This window comes from Spermophilus citellus (genome assembly GCF_964194105.1).
Source record: "Spermophilus citellus genome assembly, chromosome: X".
NCBI classification, from domain to species: Eukaryota; Metazoa; Chordata; class Mammalia; order Rodentia; family Sciuridae; genus Spermophilus; species Spermophilus citellus.
In genome coordinates, this window is record NC_138190.1 from 64,612,840 (window position 1) to 64,629,526 (window position 16,687).

General features: G+C 36.7%; 1 protein-coding gene across 1 annotated transcript in view; it reads left to right on the forward strand.

The window, feature by feature from the left end:
- MAGT1 (magnesium transporter 1) overlaps positions 1-16,687 on the forward strand; it is a gene marked incomplete at its 5' end in the record, with an annotated part of 37,873 nt that overhangs the window by 3,105 nt on the left and 18,081 nt on the right. The window contains 2 exons of the mRNA XM_081277325.1: positions 9,516-9,685; positions 14,743-14,860. Of these exons, the coding sequence (XP_081133451.1) occupies positions 9,516-9,685; positions 14,743-14,860 (288 nt within the window). The remainder of the gene's footprint in view (positions 1-9,515; positions 9,686-14,742; positions 14,861-16,687) is intronic.

Here is a 16,687-nt window from a genome sequence, read left to right on the forward strand (position 1 = left end):
TTGCTTAGCACCTTATTTTTTGCTGAGGCTGGCTTTGATCAGTGATCCTCCTGCCTCAGCTTCCTAAACTGCTGGGATTACAGGTATGCGCCACCACACCCAGCTTTTAATGTGAATTTTATGTTATGTGAATTTTATCTTAGTGTAATTTTTTAAGATGTTTATTTTTTATTTTTGTTGGACACAATACCTTTATTTAATTTATTTATTTATTTTTATGTGATGCTGTTGATCGAACCCAGGGCCTTGCACATGCTAGGCGAGTGCTCTATCACTGAGTCACAGTGATAGAGCCCTCAATATAATTTTTTTAGAAAATGAATCAGATTCTGACTTCCTTCCCTTTATGCCAACTATTCAGATTCAGTGTTCTTGCAAATATATTGCAGTAACTGCTCGACTGGTTGCCCACTCTCTAACCCATTCTGTATAGTGCTGCCAGAGGTGGTAAGATGAAAAATGTGAAAACCATTAACCTATTTTGCAGATATTAAAAAGACCTCTATAGCCTGTTTCTGGTCTGCTTCTTCCTGGACTAGTCCTACTGAATTACCTGCCTTGCATGTGCAGGTCTTCTGCTGGAGTTTCCTACCTTACCCCTACCATTTACTTGAGGGTTTGTACTCTTCAAGGCTTAGCTTAAATACATTCTTCCTCAGCCATACTTTTCTTGGTTCCCATCAAGTGAATTGACATGAATTCAGCATATCATGTTGCCAATGTTTTTATACCAGTTTTCCCCATTAAACAGTGAGCATCTTGCTTGGCTTGGTTGCACATGCCTGTCCCACCTAGTTAGGAGGCTGACGCGGGAGGATTGCAATTTTGAAGACAGTCTGGGTAACTTAGACCCTACATGAAAACAAAAAATAAAAAGTATATCTGAGTTCAATCCCCAGTAACAGAAAAAAAATCACTCAGGTACCTCATGCTTATCTATTATTAAAGGGAATGCTACCATATGTAACTCATTATACTTTTAACAGTGTTCTCCCTGGAACATGGACTTCTTTATTTGATCTGCATGATAGGCACCATGGTTTACATGCATTTTCTATAATCTTCACATTAATACTGCAAAATATTATCCTCTTTTGAAACTTAAACTAAGCAAGAAAGATTAGGGGTTTGCTCAAAGAAGCACAACCATCAGAAGTTAAATTAGGATTCCATCCTTATTTTGCCTCCAAAGCATTTTAATGCTCTGTGCTCTCTTAAGCCATAAAAGTTTTCTTTTTCAATAATTGGTTTCATTTTTATTTTGAGTTATTTTCCCTAGTGGTAGAAGGAAAGTTGTTTGTCCTCAAATCTGGTGTTGTCTTAGGGAGGCAAGCATGATACAAATGAAAAAGCATGTTTTGTTTTTGGTACTGGGGATTGAACCCTGAGGCACTTAATCACAGAACCACATCCCCAGCCCTTTTTATATTTTCTTTAGAGACAGGGTCTCTCTAAGTTGCAGAGGCTGTTTGTGAATAGCGATCCTCCTCCCACAGCCTCTTGAGCCACTGAGATTACAGGCATGTACCACTGTTCCTAGCAAAGCATGGTATTTGATAAAATTGTTCATATTTCTTTACCTACTTTTGTGAACCTATAATAATAAGTAATGTGAAACACAGAAAAGGGTGAATGCACAAAGCATAATAAAAATGGTCATAATAATGCTAAGATTGCAGTGTCCCCCCTTCTCAGTTTTTAAAAAATTATGTAAAATTTTAGTGAGTGTACTTTAATCCAACCCTAATGATCTTTAGCAAGTTTTTTTTTTTTTTTTTTTTTTTTTTTTTTTTTTTTGTGGTTTGGTTTGGTTTTTTGGTACCAAGGATTGAACTCAGGGGCACTGGATCACTGAGCCACATCCCCAGCCCTATTTTGTAATTTATTTAGAGACAGGGTCTCACTGAGTTGCTAAGTGCTTCACCATGGGTAAGGTGGCTTTGAACTGGTGATCCACCTGCCTTAGACTTCCAGGCCACTGGGATTACAGGCATGCACCACCGTGCCTGGCTTGAGCAAGTTATTGAGTCTCATTTTTTTTTCATCAGTAGAATGGGGAAAGTGCTTATTTCTTTAGCTGCTGTGAAAATTAAATGAGATGAGCTCAGTTCATAAAGCCTCTGATGCAGTTCCTAGCATATAGGAGAGATTGGATGAATATTAGAAAATAAGATCATGTTCCTCTAGGTAGTAAAACTTTTTTTTTTTTTTTTTTTTTGATACTGGGGATTAAATCCCAGGGTGTTCACTTTACCACTGAGTCACAACCCCAGCCCTTTGGTTTATTTTTTATTATGTGACAAGGTCTCATTATGTTGCTTATGGCCTCACTAAATTGCTGAGGCAGGCCTGAAACTTGCAATCATCCTGCCTCAGCCTCCCCAGTCACCTGGGATTACAGGCATGTACTGCCACACCCAGCAGTTAAATATTTTTCAATTGCTCTTTTGTGATATTTTTAGGAGGAGTATACAGAAAATAAAATCACCTTCATCTTTTAAGAAGATAGGCTGTCATTAGAAAAACTACATTCTCCATCAGTTGCTTTAATTGACACATGAAAGTATCACAGGTGCAAAACCCTGCAGTTTTTAGAAGATATATTATTATAGAGAACTAGACTCCATAGCAGTTACAAAACAAACAAGTTGAGACACCCTCTAGGAAAAAATCTAGGAAAGGAGACAGTGATATATTTTAGCTGAATCTGAGAAGTAGGTGAACTGAGAATGGAACAGATGGCATCTAAAGATTAAAAATGCTCTCTTTGCTCACTGTCTCCTTCAGTAATTATCTGCCAATTATGTTTCTAGATCTGTTCTGTCTCACCCTTAATTTAAGGATGGAGTTTGAAATATATTGTTTAGCCAGGAATATTATTTTCTAACATGTGAAGACTGGTAGATGATTAAGGAAGCTAAAAATATGAATTTTTGTGCATAAACCTTAGAATAAAGATACAATCAAAGAAGTTTTGGAGGGAAGGGAGGTACATTTTAGAACAATTCAGGTTGATGGTGCTTAGCTTTATTTTTATTTATTTTTTTGTGTGAGCCTTGTGCATATGAGGCAAGCACTTTACCAACTAAGCTATATCTCCAGCCCAGTGCTTAGCTTTATTACTTCTGAAATTCAAAAGGAATGTGAATGACAATGAGTTTTAGCTTTAAATGATAATATATTCCTTTACTCTATTTTTTGTGGTGAGGAGGATTGAATTAATAACCTTCACATGCTTGGCAAACACTGAGCTACATCTCTGGCCCTTGTATATTTATTTTGTTTATTTGTATATATATCTATTAATTGAGGGACCCAGGAAAGCTCTGCAATTTAAATATATCCCCAGCCTTTTGTACTTTTTGTTTTGAGACTGTCTAAATTGCTGAGACTGGGCTCGAATTTGCAATCCTTCTGCCTCAGCTTGCTGAGTCGCTGAGATTACAGGCATGCATTACCACACCTGGCAAATTTAAAACTTTGGAGTAAGCCTGACCTGGTGACACACTTCTGTAACTCCAGTGACTTAGGAGGCTGATGCAGGTGGATCACAAGGTCCAAGCTAGCCTCAGCAATTTAACAAGACCCTCAGCAACTTAGCAAGACCAAATCTCAAAAATAGAAAGGACTGGGGATGTAGCTCAGTGGTAAAGTGTCCCTGGGTTCATTCCAGAGTACTGCAAGAAAAAAATTAGATTTTTGTGAATAAGAATTACAACTTTTCACTAGGCATGTTGGTGCACACCTGTAATCCCAGCAGTTTGGGAGGCTGAGTATCTTGAGTTCAAAGCCAGCCTCAGCCACTGTGAAGGCCTAAGCAGCTCAATGAGACCCTGTCTCTAAATAAAATACAAAATAGGGCTGGGGATGTGGCTGCTCAGTGGTTGGGTGCCCCTGAGTTCAATCCCTGGTACAAAAGAAAAGAAAGAAAGAAATACAACTTTTCTTTCTTTCTTTCTTTCTTTTTTGTTGTTGTTGATGGACCTTTATTTTATTTATTTATATGTGGTGCTGAGAATCGAACTCAGGGCCTCACACATGCCAGGCAAGTGCACTACCACTGAGCCACAGCTGCAGCCCACAACTTTTCTTTTTTGAGAGGTTCCTGCTATTTTTGTCAAGGTTGGCCTCAAGCTCCTAAACTCAAGCAACTGTCCTGTCTCAGCCTCCCAAGTAGCTGGGATTATAAGCTATGTGCCACCACATCAGCTCTTATAATTACCATGTTCTAGATTTTGTTCATGTAATTTTTTAAGAGAGAGAAAGAGAGAGAGAAGAGAGAAAATTTTTTTAACATTTATTTTTTAGTTTTCGGTGGACACAGCATCTTTATTTTATTTGTCTGTAGTGCTAAGAATCGAACCCAGTGCCCCGCACATGCCAGGAGAGCATGTTACTGCTTGAGTCACATCCCCAGCCCTGTTCATGCAATTTTTATTGTAAAAGTTGAAAATTAGTCCTTTGTTGTGATCTGCTTTCAGTTGGTTTTCAAAAATTTACCTAGTGGTCACTGCTGTAAGCAGCCTTTTGAAGATTATCCCTCTTTATCAACTTTCGAAAGAATATGTAATTCGTTTGAAAATTATCAAATCTTCTACTTGATAAGTCATTTGGGAATTGAATAGCCAGAAATATTATCTTTCTACTTTATTAATACATAGGATGAGGAATACTATAGATTTTTATATTTTCCTGGATTTAAAAAAAAAGTCTTAAGAATTTTTGTGGGGCTGGGGATGTGGCTCAAGTGGTAGCGCGCTCGCCTGGCATGCGTGCGGCCCGGGTTCGATCCTCAGCACCACATACAAACAAAGATGTTGTGTCCGCCGAGAACTAAAAAATAAATATTAAAAAAAATTCTCTCTCTCTCTCTCTCTCTCTCTTTAAAAAAAAAGAATTTTTGTGTATGAAAACTCTACATAGTGCAGTAGCACATACCTGTAATCCTAAATATAAAAAGGTCTGGGGATGTGGCTCAGTGGTTAAGTGCCTCTGATTCAATGCCTGGAACCAAAAAGAAGAAGAAGAAAGAAAGGAAAGGAAAGGAAACTGTATGTATTTATAACTTATTCAAAGCACATTTGTTTTATTGGTATGATCATATATTTGTGTGGTTATATATAGATAGAATATACAAATCTGTAGAAAATACTTGTTAAAGCTTTACACATTTTTTTTTCTCAAATAGGCCCAAATAGGATCTCTCATTTCAGTGAGTAAAATAGCCAAATTGTTTGAATTTGGTAGCAACTGTCAAATTTAATTTGAAAATACAGCAAAAATAATGATGGCTTTAAAATATAGAATGCATATTTTAAAATGTTAACTATACTGTCTGAGCTGGGAAGAACTAGCAGATTCTTGAAGTTATCTTGATCACCACTCGTTCCCCTTAGCCTCTCTACCTCCTGGTTCACTCTTTCCCATAGCCTTTACCAGCTACTTGTTTCATTGTTCCACGAGTTTTAATTATTTGTTGTACCAGTCTTTCCAGTGTATATCTATTTTTATCTTTGGGTTTAGAATCTATATGTCTCTATAAGTTTATAGTCTATTTGGTTTTCCATATGTGGAATATTGATTTTGTGACTTTTACTAGAAATTATTTTGTATATGCTTCAAAATTATTTGTTTGTTTTTTGAGATGGGGGTCTCACTGTATTGCCTAGGCTGGGCTCGAACTCCTGTGCTCAAGTGTTCCTCCCACCCTACCCTCCTTAGTATCTGGGAGTATAGATGTACACCACCACACCTGGCTAAAACTAATTTTATGCAGTTTTTCACACCATTCATAGAGTTGTACTAAGGAAATAAAATTAGTTTCAGAATTAGTTGGATGCAGACATGCTTTAAAGGCAAATCATGTTATTATGAGAATCTATTTTACTACTCTCTTCCTGAAACAAACAAACAAAAAAAAACCCTTCTGATCCATGTAGGTATTTATATGTACAATCATTTTTCTTCCTTTTATGTTAACGTATGCAAGTAAGTCCATTCCCAGCTGTGTTCCATTAAATAGAAATTCAGTACATATTTAACTTAATGATAGCTATGTGGTAAGATACTGTGTGTTTCTATTGTCTAATAGCTAATAGACTAGAAGAAGGAATCAGATGTCAAAGTATCTTAGAATGTAAAGCAGTAGACTTAGATAATGGAAAATGTAACTGGTCAAATGCTTTGAATGACAAGCCACTCCGTGATTTCCCAGACCTTTATAGACATTCCCCTGTAAAGAAGAGCAAAATCATAACTTAGTATTAATCTACATTTGAGATTCAGTATTCTTGCCTTCCATCCTTTGTTATCCTTTCCTGACCTTTTTTTTTTGGGGGGGGGGGTAGTGGAGATTGAACCCTAGGGGCACTTTACCACTGAGTTACATTAACTGCCCCTTTCCTTTTTTATTTTTGAGACAGTCTTGCTAGGTTGCTGAGACTGGCCTTGAACTTGCAATTCTCCTGCCTCAGCCTCTGGAGTTCTAGGATTACAGGCATGCACCTGGCTTCTATATTCTTGAACATCAAGAGTGGAGATGAAAAAAAGGATAAAAAAATATGTTGGTGTTTAATCTCGAACTGAAATTTCCCTTGTCTAAATGTGCCACTTTTCCACTGCCTCATGATGAATGAGTATTTAAAAAGGAAGAAACAAAATGTAGCTCCATTTGTGTGTAGGCATAAATTTTCATTTCTCTGGGATCAGTTTCCCAGGAATGCAATTGCTAGGTTTGTATGGGAAGAGTATCTTTAGTTGCTTGATTTTTTTTTTTTTTCATTATAAACTTTATTTATTTATTTATTTTTTTTTTTAGAGAGAGTGAGAGAGGAGAGAGAGAGAGAGAGAGAATTTTTTTAATATTTATTTCTTAGTTCTCGGCAGACACAACATCTTTGTTGGTATGTGGTGCTGAGGATCGAACCCGGGCCGCACGCATGCCAGGAGAGCGCGCTACCGCTTGAGCCACATCCCCAGCCCTTGATTTTTTTTTTTTTAAAGAAACAGCCAAATTGTTTTCCAGAGTGGCTGTACCATAGTACATTCCCTACCAGAAATGTATGAGATTCAGTTTCTCCAGTGTTTGGTATTTGTCACTATATATTATTTAGTAACATTTATATAGTGGCGTCTCTTTAAGTTCTTTTTTTTTTTTTTTAAGGTTTTGCTTTCCTGCCCAAGGGCGTTTTTTTTTTTTAAGAGAGAGTGAGAGAGGAGAGAGAGAGAGAGAATTTTTAATATTTATTTTTAGTTCTCGGTGGACACAACATCTTTGTTGGTATGTGGTGCTGAGGATCGAACCCGGGCCGCACGCATGCCAGGCGAGTGCGCTACCACTTGAGCCACATCCCCAGCCCTTGTTTTTTGTTTTTTTAAGAGAGAGAGAGAGAGAGAGAATTTTTAATATTTATTTATTTTTTTTAGTTCTCGGCGGACACAACATCTTTGTTGGTATGTGGTGCTGAGGATCGAACCAGGGCCGCATGCATGCCAGGCGAGCGTGCTACTGCTTGAGCCACATCCCCAGCCCTCTCTTTAAGTTCTTAATTTGCATTTATGTAATGCTGATGATGTTGAACTGTTATTTTTTCCCCAGTGTTAGATTTTGAACCCAGGGCCTTTCATTGTGTATCTTTTCACATGTTTATTTGCCATCTGTAGTTCCTCCTCAATTAAATATCTTATGTATTTTGCCCATTTTCTAATTGAATTATTTGTTTTTTATGTTTGAGTTTTGGGGGTTTTCTTTTTGTTTTTGCACCCTGGATATTGAAACAAGACATGCTGGGCTACATCCCCAGCCCTTTAATTTCATTTTGAGGCAGGGTCTCACTAAGTTGCTGAAGCTGACCTTGAATTGGGAATCCTCCTTCCTCGGCCTTCTGAGTAGCTGGGATTATAGGCACGTGCTACTATAATCTGGCTACTGTTGAGTTTTATAGGTTTTTTAAAATATAGCCAGGAGCTGCATCACACACCTCTAATTCCAGTGATTCAAGATTTAAGGCAGGATTGCTAGTTGAAGACCAGCCTTGGGGGGCTAGGGATGTGGCTCAAGCGGTAGCGTGCTCGCCTTGCATGCGTGCAGCCCGGGTTCGATCCTCAGCACCACATACCAATAAAGATGTTGTGTCCGCCGAGAACTAAAAAAAAAAAAATAAATATTAAAAAAAAAAAAAAAAAAAAAGACCAGCCTTGGTAACTTAGAACCTGTTTCAAAATAAAAAGGACTGGAAATGTCGCTCAGTGGTAGAATGCCCAAGTCCCAAGTTCAATCCCCAGTATTATTAAAAAAAATACACAAACACATATTCTAGCTACTAATCCTTTGTCAGATATGTTCTGAAAATATTTTCTCCTGCTCTGTAGGTGGTCTTGTTTTAAAATTTACACTTAAGTATGTTGTCCATACAACATTTAAGAATGTTCTCATATATACATTATATAAAATTAAGTATATTATCCATTTTTGGTTTTATACAAGGTATATGTGATTTTATATTCATTAGAATTTCATATCTTTGTCTATGGATTTTCATTTGCTCCTGCATGTCTTATTGTACAGGATCTTCTTATACTAAGTTGCTTTTGCACCTCTGTACAAATCAGAAATCAGTTGGATATATTTGTGTAGGTCATTTCTGGGTTTTGTTTTTGTTTTTATTGTTTGTTTGTTTGTTTTGCAGGGCTGGGGATCAAACATTGGGGCCTTGTACATGCTATGCAAATGATCTGCTGCTGAGCTAAGTCCCTAACCTTTATTATAATATTTTATTTTGAGACAGGTTGCCCCAGCTGGTGGCTAGCCTCAAACAGGATCCTCCTACCTCAGATTCCCAAGTTCCTGGGATTACAGGCATGAGCCACCACACCAGACTTCTGGGGTTCTTTATTCTGTTTTATTAACCTTTGTGTTTATACCTTCAACAGTGCCATATTGTCTTCATTATTGTAGCTTTATAATAAAAATAAATTATGTAGAATAATTCCTCTCACTTTATTCTTCATTTTCAAGTTTGTATTCTTTGTAGTTTTTTCCAAAATAAATAAAATTTTATATGAAATTAGCCAGTTAGTTTAATTCAACATTCTTTGCAATCTTTGGCAAATGAAAGGCTTTATGGTTTTGTATTATTTCTCTTGTTGGTAAGTAATAAGTAACTCATTAAAATTATAATATCTGATTAAGACTTATGAAATTCTAAATTTTAAAATAATTATCATTAGACTCAACTACCCAATTTTGTTTTTAGTTCTCTCACATTTTCTGTGTACTTCTGCTTGATAGATAGTCTTGGTTTTAAGTAAGTTGCCTAGCTAAAGTAACTTTTTGTTTTGTTTTGTTTTGAGATGGGGACTCATTGTGTTGCTCAGGCTGGTCTCAAACTCCTGTGCTCAATTGACCCTCTCATTTCAGTCTCCTAAATAGCTGAGACTTCAGGCATGTGCCACCATTTCGAACTTTAAATGCCAAGTTGAGAATATTAACAGTATGCTCACTTTTTTTTTTTTAGATGGTGTTATCTGAAAAGGTTAGTCAGCTGATGGAGTGGACCAATAAAAGACCTGTAATAAGAATGAATGGAGACAAGTTCCGCCGCCTTGTTAAAGCCCCACCAAGAAATTACTCCGTTATTGTCATGTTCACTGCTCTCCAACTTCATAGACAGTGTGTCGTTTGCAAGTATGAACTTTCAACTACACATTAAAATAAATAACTCATAAGATTTTAACCATTTCTCAATCCCAGAAGAACCAAATTAGTATAAACAACATGGCTTATTAGGATATCTGTAGTAACATATAATACTACTGCTCTTTTATATCAATTTTTGGTTGTATGTATTGGTGGGGGAGTAAGAATAAAGCAAATATTCTTCCATTTTTGGAAGACTCTAGCATCCCAAATTTTAAGTGGTCTACCCCGAATTTGAGATATTTATTAATGCAATAATGATGGCTTCATACCAATTTGGAATATGAATAAATGGGGGACTTTTTATGAAACAAAGATTTCTGTGGTCTCACATGTAGAGCCTAAAAAGTCTAACAGCTGGATGTAGTAGTGCATGCCTGTAGTCCCAGTGATTCAGGAGGCTGAGGCAGGAGGATTGCAAATTTGAGGCCAACATCAGCAACTTAGTGAGGCTGTAACCCTGTCTTGAAAATTAAAAAAGCACTACCTGGGTTCAATTTCTGCTACCCCCTCCCCCTCAAAAAAAGCAGTCCAACTTAGAGAAGCAAAACTAGAGTGATGGTTATCAAAGGAATGCAGGTGAGATGGGGAAGGGGGAGATGTTGATCAAAGGGTCTTTAGTTTCATTTAGATAGGACAAATTAGTTTTAGTGATCTATAGTTATAGCATGGTGACCACAATTAATAATAATGCATTGTATATTTTGAAATTACTAAACGTATATTTAAATTGTTCTCATTACAAAAGAATAAATAGGTGAGGTGATGCATTAGCTTGATTTAATAATTCCACAATGTATATGTATATCAAAATGTCACACTATGCATAAATATATAGTTATTTTTTGTCAATTAAAATAATTTTTTATAACTTAATTTTATTTATTTATTTATTTATTTAGTGGTGCTGAGGATCAAACCCAGTGCCTCACATGTGCTATACAAGTGCTCTACCACTGAGCTACAACCCCAACCCAATTAAAATAATTTTAAAAGCCAAAGATGTATGATTTAGGGATGTTTCTTTGTTCTCTGCTATTTTGTGATGATTATCAGTCTTGGTGATAGAAACTAATCTCACTTAGATTTTTATCAAATGATGGTTTACTGATTTTATTGTACTGTTTATGAATGATCTTGGGGATAAAGATTGCTAGTCTCTTAAACAAAAACACCACTGACAATTAAAAATGATAGATACTGTAAAATAAATTAGCTTTTAATTTTTTCTTTTTAAAGATAGAGTGAGAGAGGGAGAGGGAGAGAGAGAGAGAGAGAATTTTAATATTTATTTTTTAGTTATCGGCAGACACAACATCTTTGTTTGTATGTGGTGCTGAGGATCGAACCCAGGCCTCACGCACGCCAGGCGAGCGCGCTATCGCTTGAGCCACATCCCCAGCCAAGCTTTTAATTTTTTAGTGTCTTTTTTACATACAGATGCATATTTTCTCTCTCTTGGGATTGAACTCAGGGGCACTCAACCACTGAGCCACATCTCCAGCCCTATTTTGTACTTTATTTAGAGACAGGGTCTCACTGAGTTGCTTAGTGCCTCCCTTTTGCTGAAGCTGGCTTTGAACTGGCAATCCTTCTGCCTCAGCCTCCAGTGCTGCTGGGATTACAGGTGTGCCACTGCACCTGGCATATTTTCTCATTATTTTAAGGGACTGTAATGCCTAGGCTGTCCTTGAACTCCTGGGCTCAATCAGCTTTTTTTTTTTTTCCAAAGAGAGAGTGAGAGAGGAGAGAGAGAGAGAATTTTTAATATTTATTTTTTAGTTCTCGGCGGACACAACATCTTTGTTGGTATGTGGTGCTGAGGATCGAACCCGGGCCGCACGCATGCCAGGCGAGCGCGCTACCGCTTGAGCCACATCCCCAGCCCTCAATCAGCTTCTTGAGTAACTGGGACTATAGGCATATGTCACTCAGTGTTTACTCATATTATTATTTTTTTATTTTTTATTTATTTCTTTTTTTAGAGAGAGAGAGATAATTTTTTTAATATTTATTTTTTAGTTTTCGGCAGACACAACATCTTTGTTTGTATGTGGTGCTGAGGATCCAACCTGGGCTGCACACATGCCAGGCGAGCGCGCTACTGCTTGAGCCACATCACCAGCCCTACTCATATTTTTAGATCAGTATATCTAACCTGGGAATTTACTTTAAATAAAATGGCAAAGCTCCTCTATGTAAAACTAGTTCAGTAAAAACTTGAAGTCTTTCCAAGTACTGGCAGCCTATATACCTTGTTAACTGAAAGCATTTTCTCACTGGAGATAGGGGCTAGTCAAGGTATTTGGCTCCATAGTGCTTATTTGGGGGGATGAATGCTGGATATAAATTAAAAGTAAATAGAAGAAGGAAAAAGGAGTAGGTATTAACTCTGAATAAACTTTAGAAATACTTCTAATTGGGCTAATTGAGCACTTGCCTAGCATGTGTGAAGCACTAAGTTTGATTCTCAGCACTGCATACAAATAAATGAATAAAGTAAAGGTTCATCAACATCAAAAATATTAAAAAGAAAAGAAATAGGGAGGCTGGGGTTGTGGCTCAGCAGTAGTGCACTTGCCTAGCACATGGGAGGCACTGGGTTCGATCCTCAGCACCACGTAAAAATAAATAAAATAAAGGTATTGTTTCCAACTACAACTAAAAAAATATTTTAAAAAAAGAAATACTTCTAATTCAGTTTACTTAGTAGCAATCAGGAGTATACAAAAATGTCAGAGTATAAATACAAACTCTTTCATAATTCCATATTAAATGCAAATTAATGGAATCCTTACTGACCACTGTTTTACTAGTATCTTTCTATAAGATCAAATTTAAAATTAACTCATATTTGCCAGATTCAGTGGTATACACTTATAATTCCAGCCACTAAGGAGGATGATGCAGGGAGATCGCAAATTTGAGGTTACCCTTAGCAACTTAGTGAGACTCTTAGTAAATTAGCGAGACCCTGTCTCAAAATAAAAAAAAATAAATAAAAAGAACTAGGGATATAGCTCAGTGGTAAAGTGCCCCTGGGTTCAACCCCTGGAAATTAATTAATAAATAAAATTAACTCACAATTTCTTAAACTCATTCAACAAATAAAAATTAAGGCCGCATGCAGTGGCAAACCTGTAATCCCAGCAACTCGGGAGGCTGAGGGAGGAGGATCATGAGTTCACAGCCAGCCTCAGCAATGACAAGGTGCTAAGCAACCCAGTGAGACCCTGTTTCTAAATAAAATACAAAATAGAGTGGAGATGTAGCTCAGTGATTGCGTGCTCCTCAGTTCAATCCCTGGTACCCCCCCCAAAAAAAAATTAGCAACTGCAATATGAATAATACTGTAGTTCTTATGCTGTCAGGAAAGACCTCTTACTGTTATCATTGGGTTAGGGAATTGAGATACACACATGAAAATTTAGCTGGCATTATAAGACAATCTATGATTAAGTACCAGAGGAACATTTTTGCTTTCTTCAAGTACTGGAGATTGAATTCAGGGATGTTCTACCACTGAGCTATATTTCCAGCCCTTTTTATATTTTTGAGACAGGGTCTCATTAAATTGCCCAGATTAGCCTCAAACTTGCAATAATACTCCTGCCTCAGCTTCCCAAGTAGCTGGGATTACAGGCATGCACCACCACATCTAGCAAGGTGAACCTTATGTATCATGAATACTATAAAATTTCAGGAAACACACATAACAGGAGTGGTTAGGTTAGAATTGTTGTAATGGAGGACATAGGACTTGTTCTAGGATTATAGAAACAGATCAGATTTAGATAGAGGCAGGATATTATGGTTGGAAGCACTGATGTGCTCACAAATACAGAGATAGGTGCTGGAATCAAGGAATCCTGTTTGATATTGGTTAGTAATATGACCAAATAAAAGCTAGATGCACTATTCAGAGTTAGGTGATAACCTTAAATAGAAAGAGCTTGGAGACTATTTGAAAGGCAATATAGCAGTAACAATGGTTTCTGAGAAGAGGAAGAGTTTCAGGATATTAGTAATTAGAGAAGAACACTGTATATTACAGTGTAAGAATGATTACAGCAAGAGAAAGTAGAGTTAGTATTTTAATATCCTATTAGATATTAAGGTTCTGACCCTAGATGATAGCAATAAACACGAGTAGCTGAGGATGTTTGTAATTCAGCGGTAGAATTTGTGGTTAGCAAGCACAAGGCCCTGGGTTCACCAGCATTAAAAGAAACAAATAGGAAAGTTAATCACAAATAAATAATTGACAGATCTTACAAACTGAAAGTGTATGGGAGATACGGGAAAAGTCAAAGATGACTTAAGGTTTTAATTAATCTTAATTCCATAGGCTTATCTTTCGTCCTAATGATTGTACTTTTTATCAAGTAGCATCTTTATTATATTTTTTAAGTGGATTAGTACTGTATTTCCTCATTCTCTGGGGAAAATACTTTTACCTTATCTTTGAATTCTTAGAAATAACTTAGGGTATTAAAAATTATTGATAGGGCTGGGGATGTAGCTTGGTGATTGAGCACTTGGGCACTGGGTTGGATCCCCAGCACTACCAACAGAAAAGTATAGAAAATGGGTGTAGTAGTGTAAGCCTGAAGTCCCAACACTGGGGATACTGAGGCAGGAGGATAGCTGGAGCCCAGGAGTTTGAGGCTGGGATGGACAATGTAGCAAGACCCCATCTCAAAATTGGTGTAGAGACAAATACCTAGATTTTTCCAGTGATTACTGAAAGAGCATTAGAATAAAAAACAGGTTCAAAGTATGAAATGTAGTGTGGTAATTACTAATTTCTGGGAAATCTCCAACACTTGGGATAAGGCTTCTCTTAGGCCAAACAAGGTTTATCCTAACTTTGTCAGCAGAGCCTGATGTAAATCAATGATTTTTAATATCTCTCCCATTGAAAAAATGCTTAGTTGAAAAAAAAAGAAAATGTTTAGTTGAACTGTGCTTTTTTACTGATGATGAACTAGAATGATTTTGGAAATTGTTTTAAATGTTGTCTTCACAAATCTGATTGTATCCAGGCAAGCTGATGAAGAATTCCAGATCCTAGCAAACTCTTGGCGATATTCCAGTGCATTTACCAACAGAATATTTTTTGCCATGGTGGATTTTGATGAAGGCTCTGATGTATTTCAGATGGTAAGATCTTTATTCTCTTATAGGAATAATTAAAATATGAATAAAGTAGAATGCATTATCACTTGACTACAATAACTTAAATAGGACTGCTCTTAGGTTAAGATTTAGAATAGTTGGTGAACTAAAAGCTAAACTTGAGCTAAGCATAAAAGGTAATAATTAGTGCTAATCTGTTAGAATGTGGAAATTGGGTAGTAATCAAGTAATATACATATATTTAACTTATACATTTAAAAAATTTTTAGTTATAGATGGACACAATACCTTTATTTATCTGGGTTTTTTTTGTTTGTTTTTTAATGTGGTGCTGGGGATTAAACTCAGGATCCTCCTGCCTCAGCCTCCTAAACTGCTGGGATTACAGATGTGTACCACCACATCCAGCTCACACACTATCTTATATCAGCACTGTTGATTGTTAATTTCTAACAACATGAGGTAACCTTTCTTTTCTTTGCCCTTTCCTCTCTCAAAATTCTTCTAACATTTTAAGCTTGATTTCAGATATTTCCTTTAGACCTTTTCAAATCCTCCAGATGAAAAGTGAGTCACCTCTTTTTTTGTATTGTCACACTACTTTTATTTCTGTTATACACTTACATATATTATCTTATAGAAATAGAACTATATTTGTTTTGACAGTATTTTTCAGAATACAGTAACTTACTTAATGGCAATCAATATCCAGTACCTAGCCAGGCACAGTGGCTCACACCTTTAATCCCTGTGGCTCAGGAGGCTGAGGCAGGAGGATCATGAGTTCAAGGCCAGTCTCAGGAACTTTGTGAGGTCCTAAGCAACTCAGTGAGATCCTGTCTGTAAATAAAATATAAAAAAGGGCTGTTAGGGTTATAAGAGCACTTGCCTAGCACATGTGAGGTACTGGGTTTGATCCTCAGCACTACATAAAAATAAATAATAAATAAAGGTACTGTGTCCATCTATAACTAAAAAGAAATATTTACAAAAAGGGCTGGAGATGTGGCTCAGTAGTTAAACACCCCTGGTTTCAATCTTCTGTACCACAGAAAGAAAGAAAGAAATCTAGTACCTATTACTGCTAAGCACATATAAATGTTGAAAAAAATGGCTTAATGTGCCTATTTTATAATAAAATATTGTGCAATTTATATTATATTCTCAAATAGCCATCTCCATAAATCAAAATCAGCATATTTATAAAAGGTTAGTATGTTTAGGTTTTGTTAGACCAAAGGAAACAATTTCTAGAGTTTAAGAAATTGCCTTCTATAGCCGGGCATGGTGGTTCATGTCTGTTATCCCAGAGACTTGGGAGTCTGAGGCTGGAGGATTGCAAGTTCAAGTCTAGCCTCAGCAATTTAGTGAGGTCCTAAGCAACTTAGTGAGACCCTGTCTCAAAAATTTTTTAAAAAGAGGGAGCTGGGGTTATAGCTCAGTGGTAGAGTACTTGCCTTGCATGTGGGAGGCACTAGGTTCGATCCTCAGCACCACATAAAAATAAATAAACAGGGGCTGGGGCTATGGCTCAGCAGTAGCTCACTTGCCTGGCATGTGTGAGGCACTGGGTTTGATTCTTAATACCACATATAAATAAAATAAAGATCTATCAACAACTAAAATTTTTTTTAAATAAATAAATAAAGTAAGGGTATTGTGTCCATCTACAACAACAAGAAAATTTTTTTTTAATTTTTTAAAAAGGGCTGGGAATGTAGCTCAGTGGTAAGTTGCCCCTGGGTTAAATCCCCAGTAAAAGAAAAGGAACAAATTGCCTTCTCAGGGCTGGACTTATACTTTAGCTATAGAACACATGCTCATACTTAATTAACACAAAGCACTGAGTTC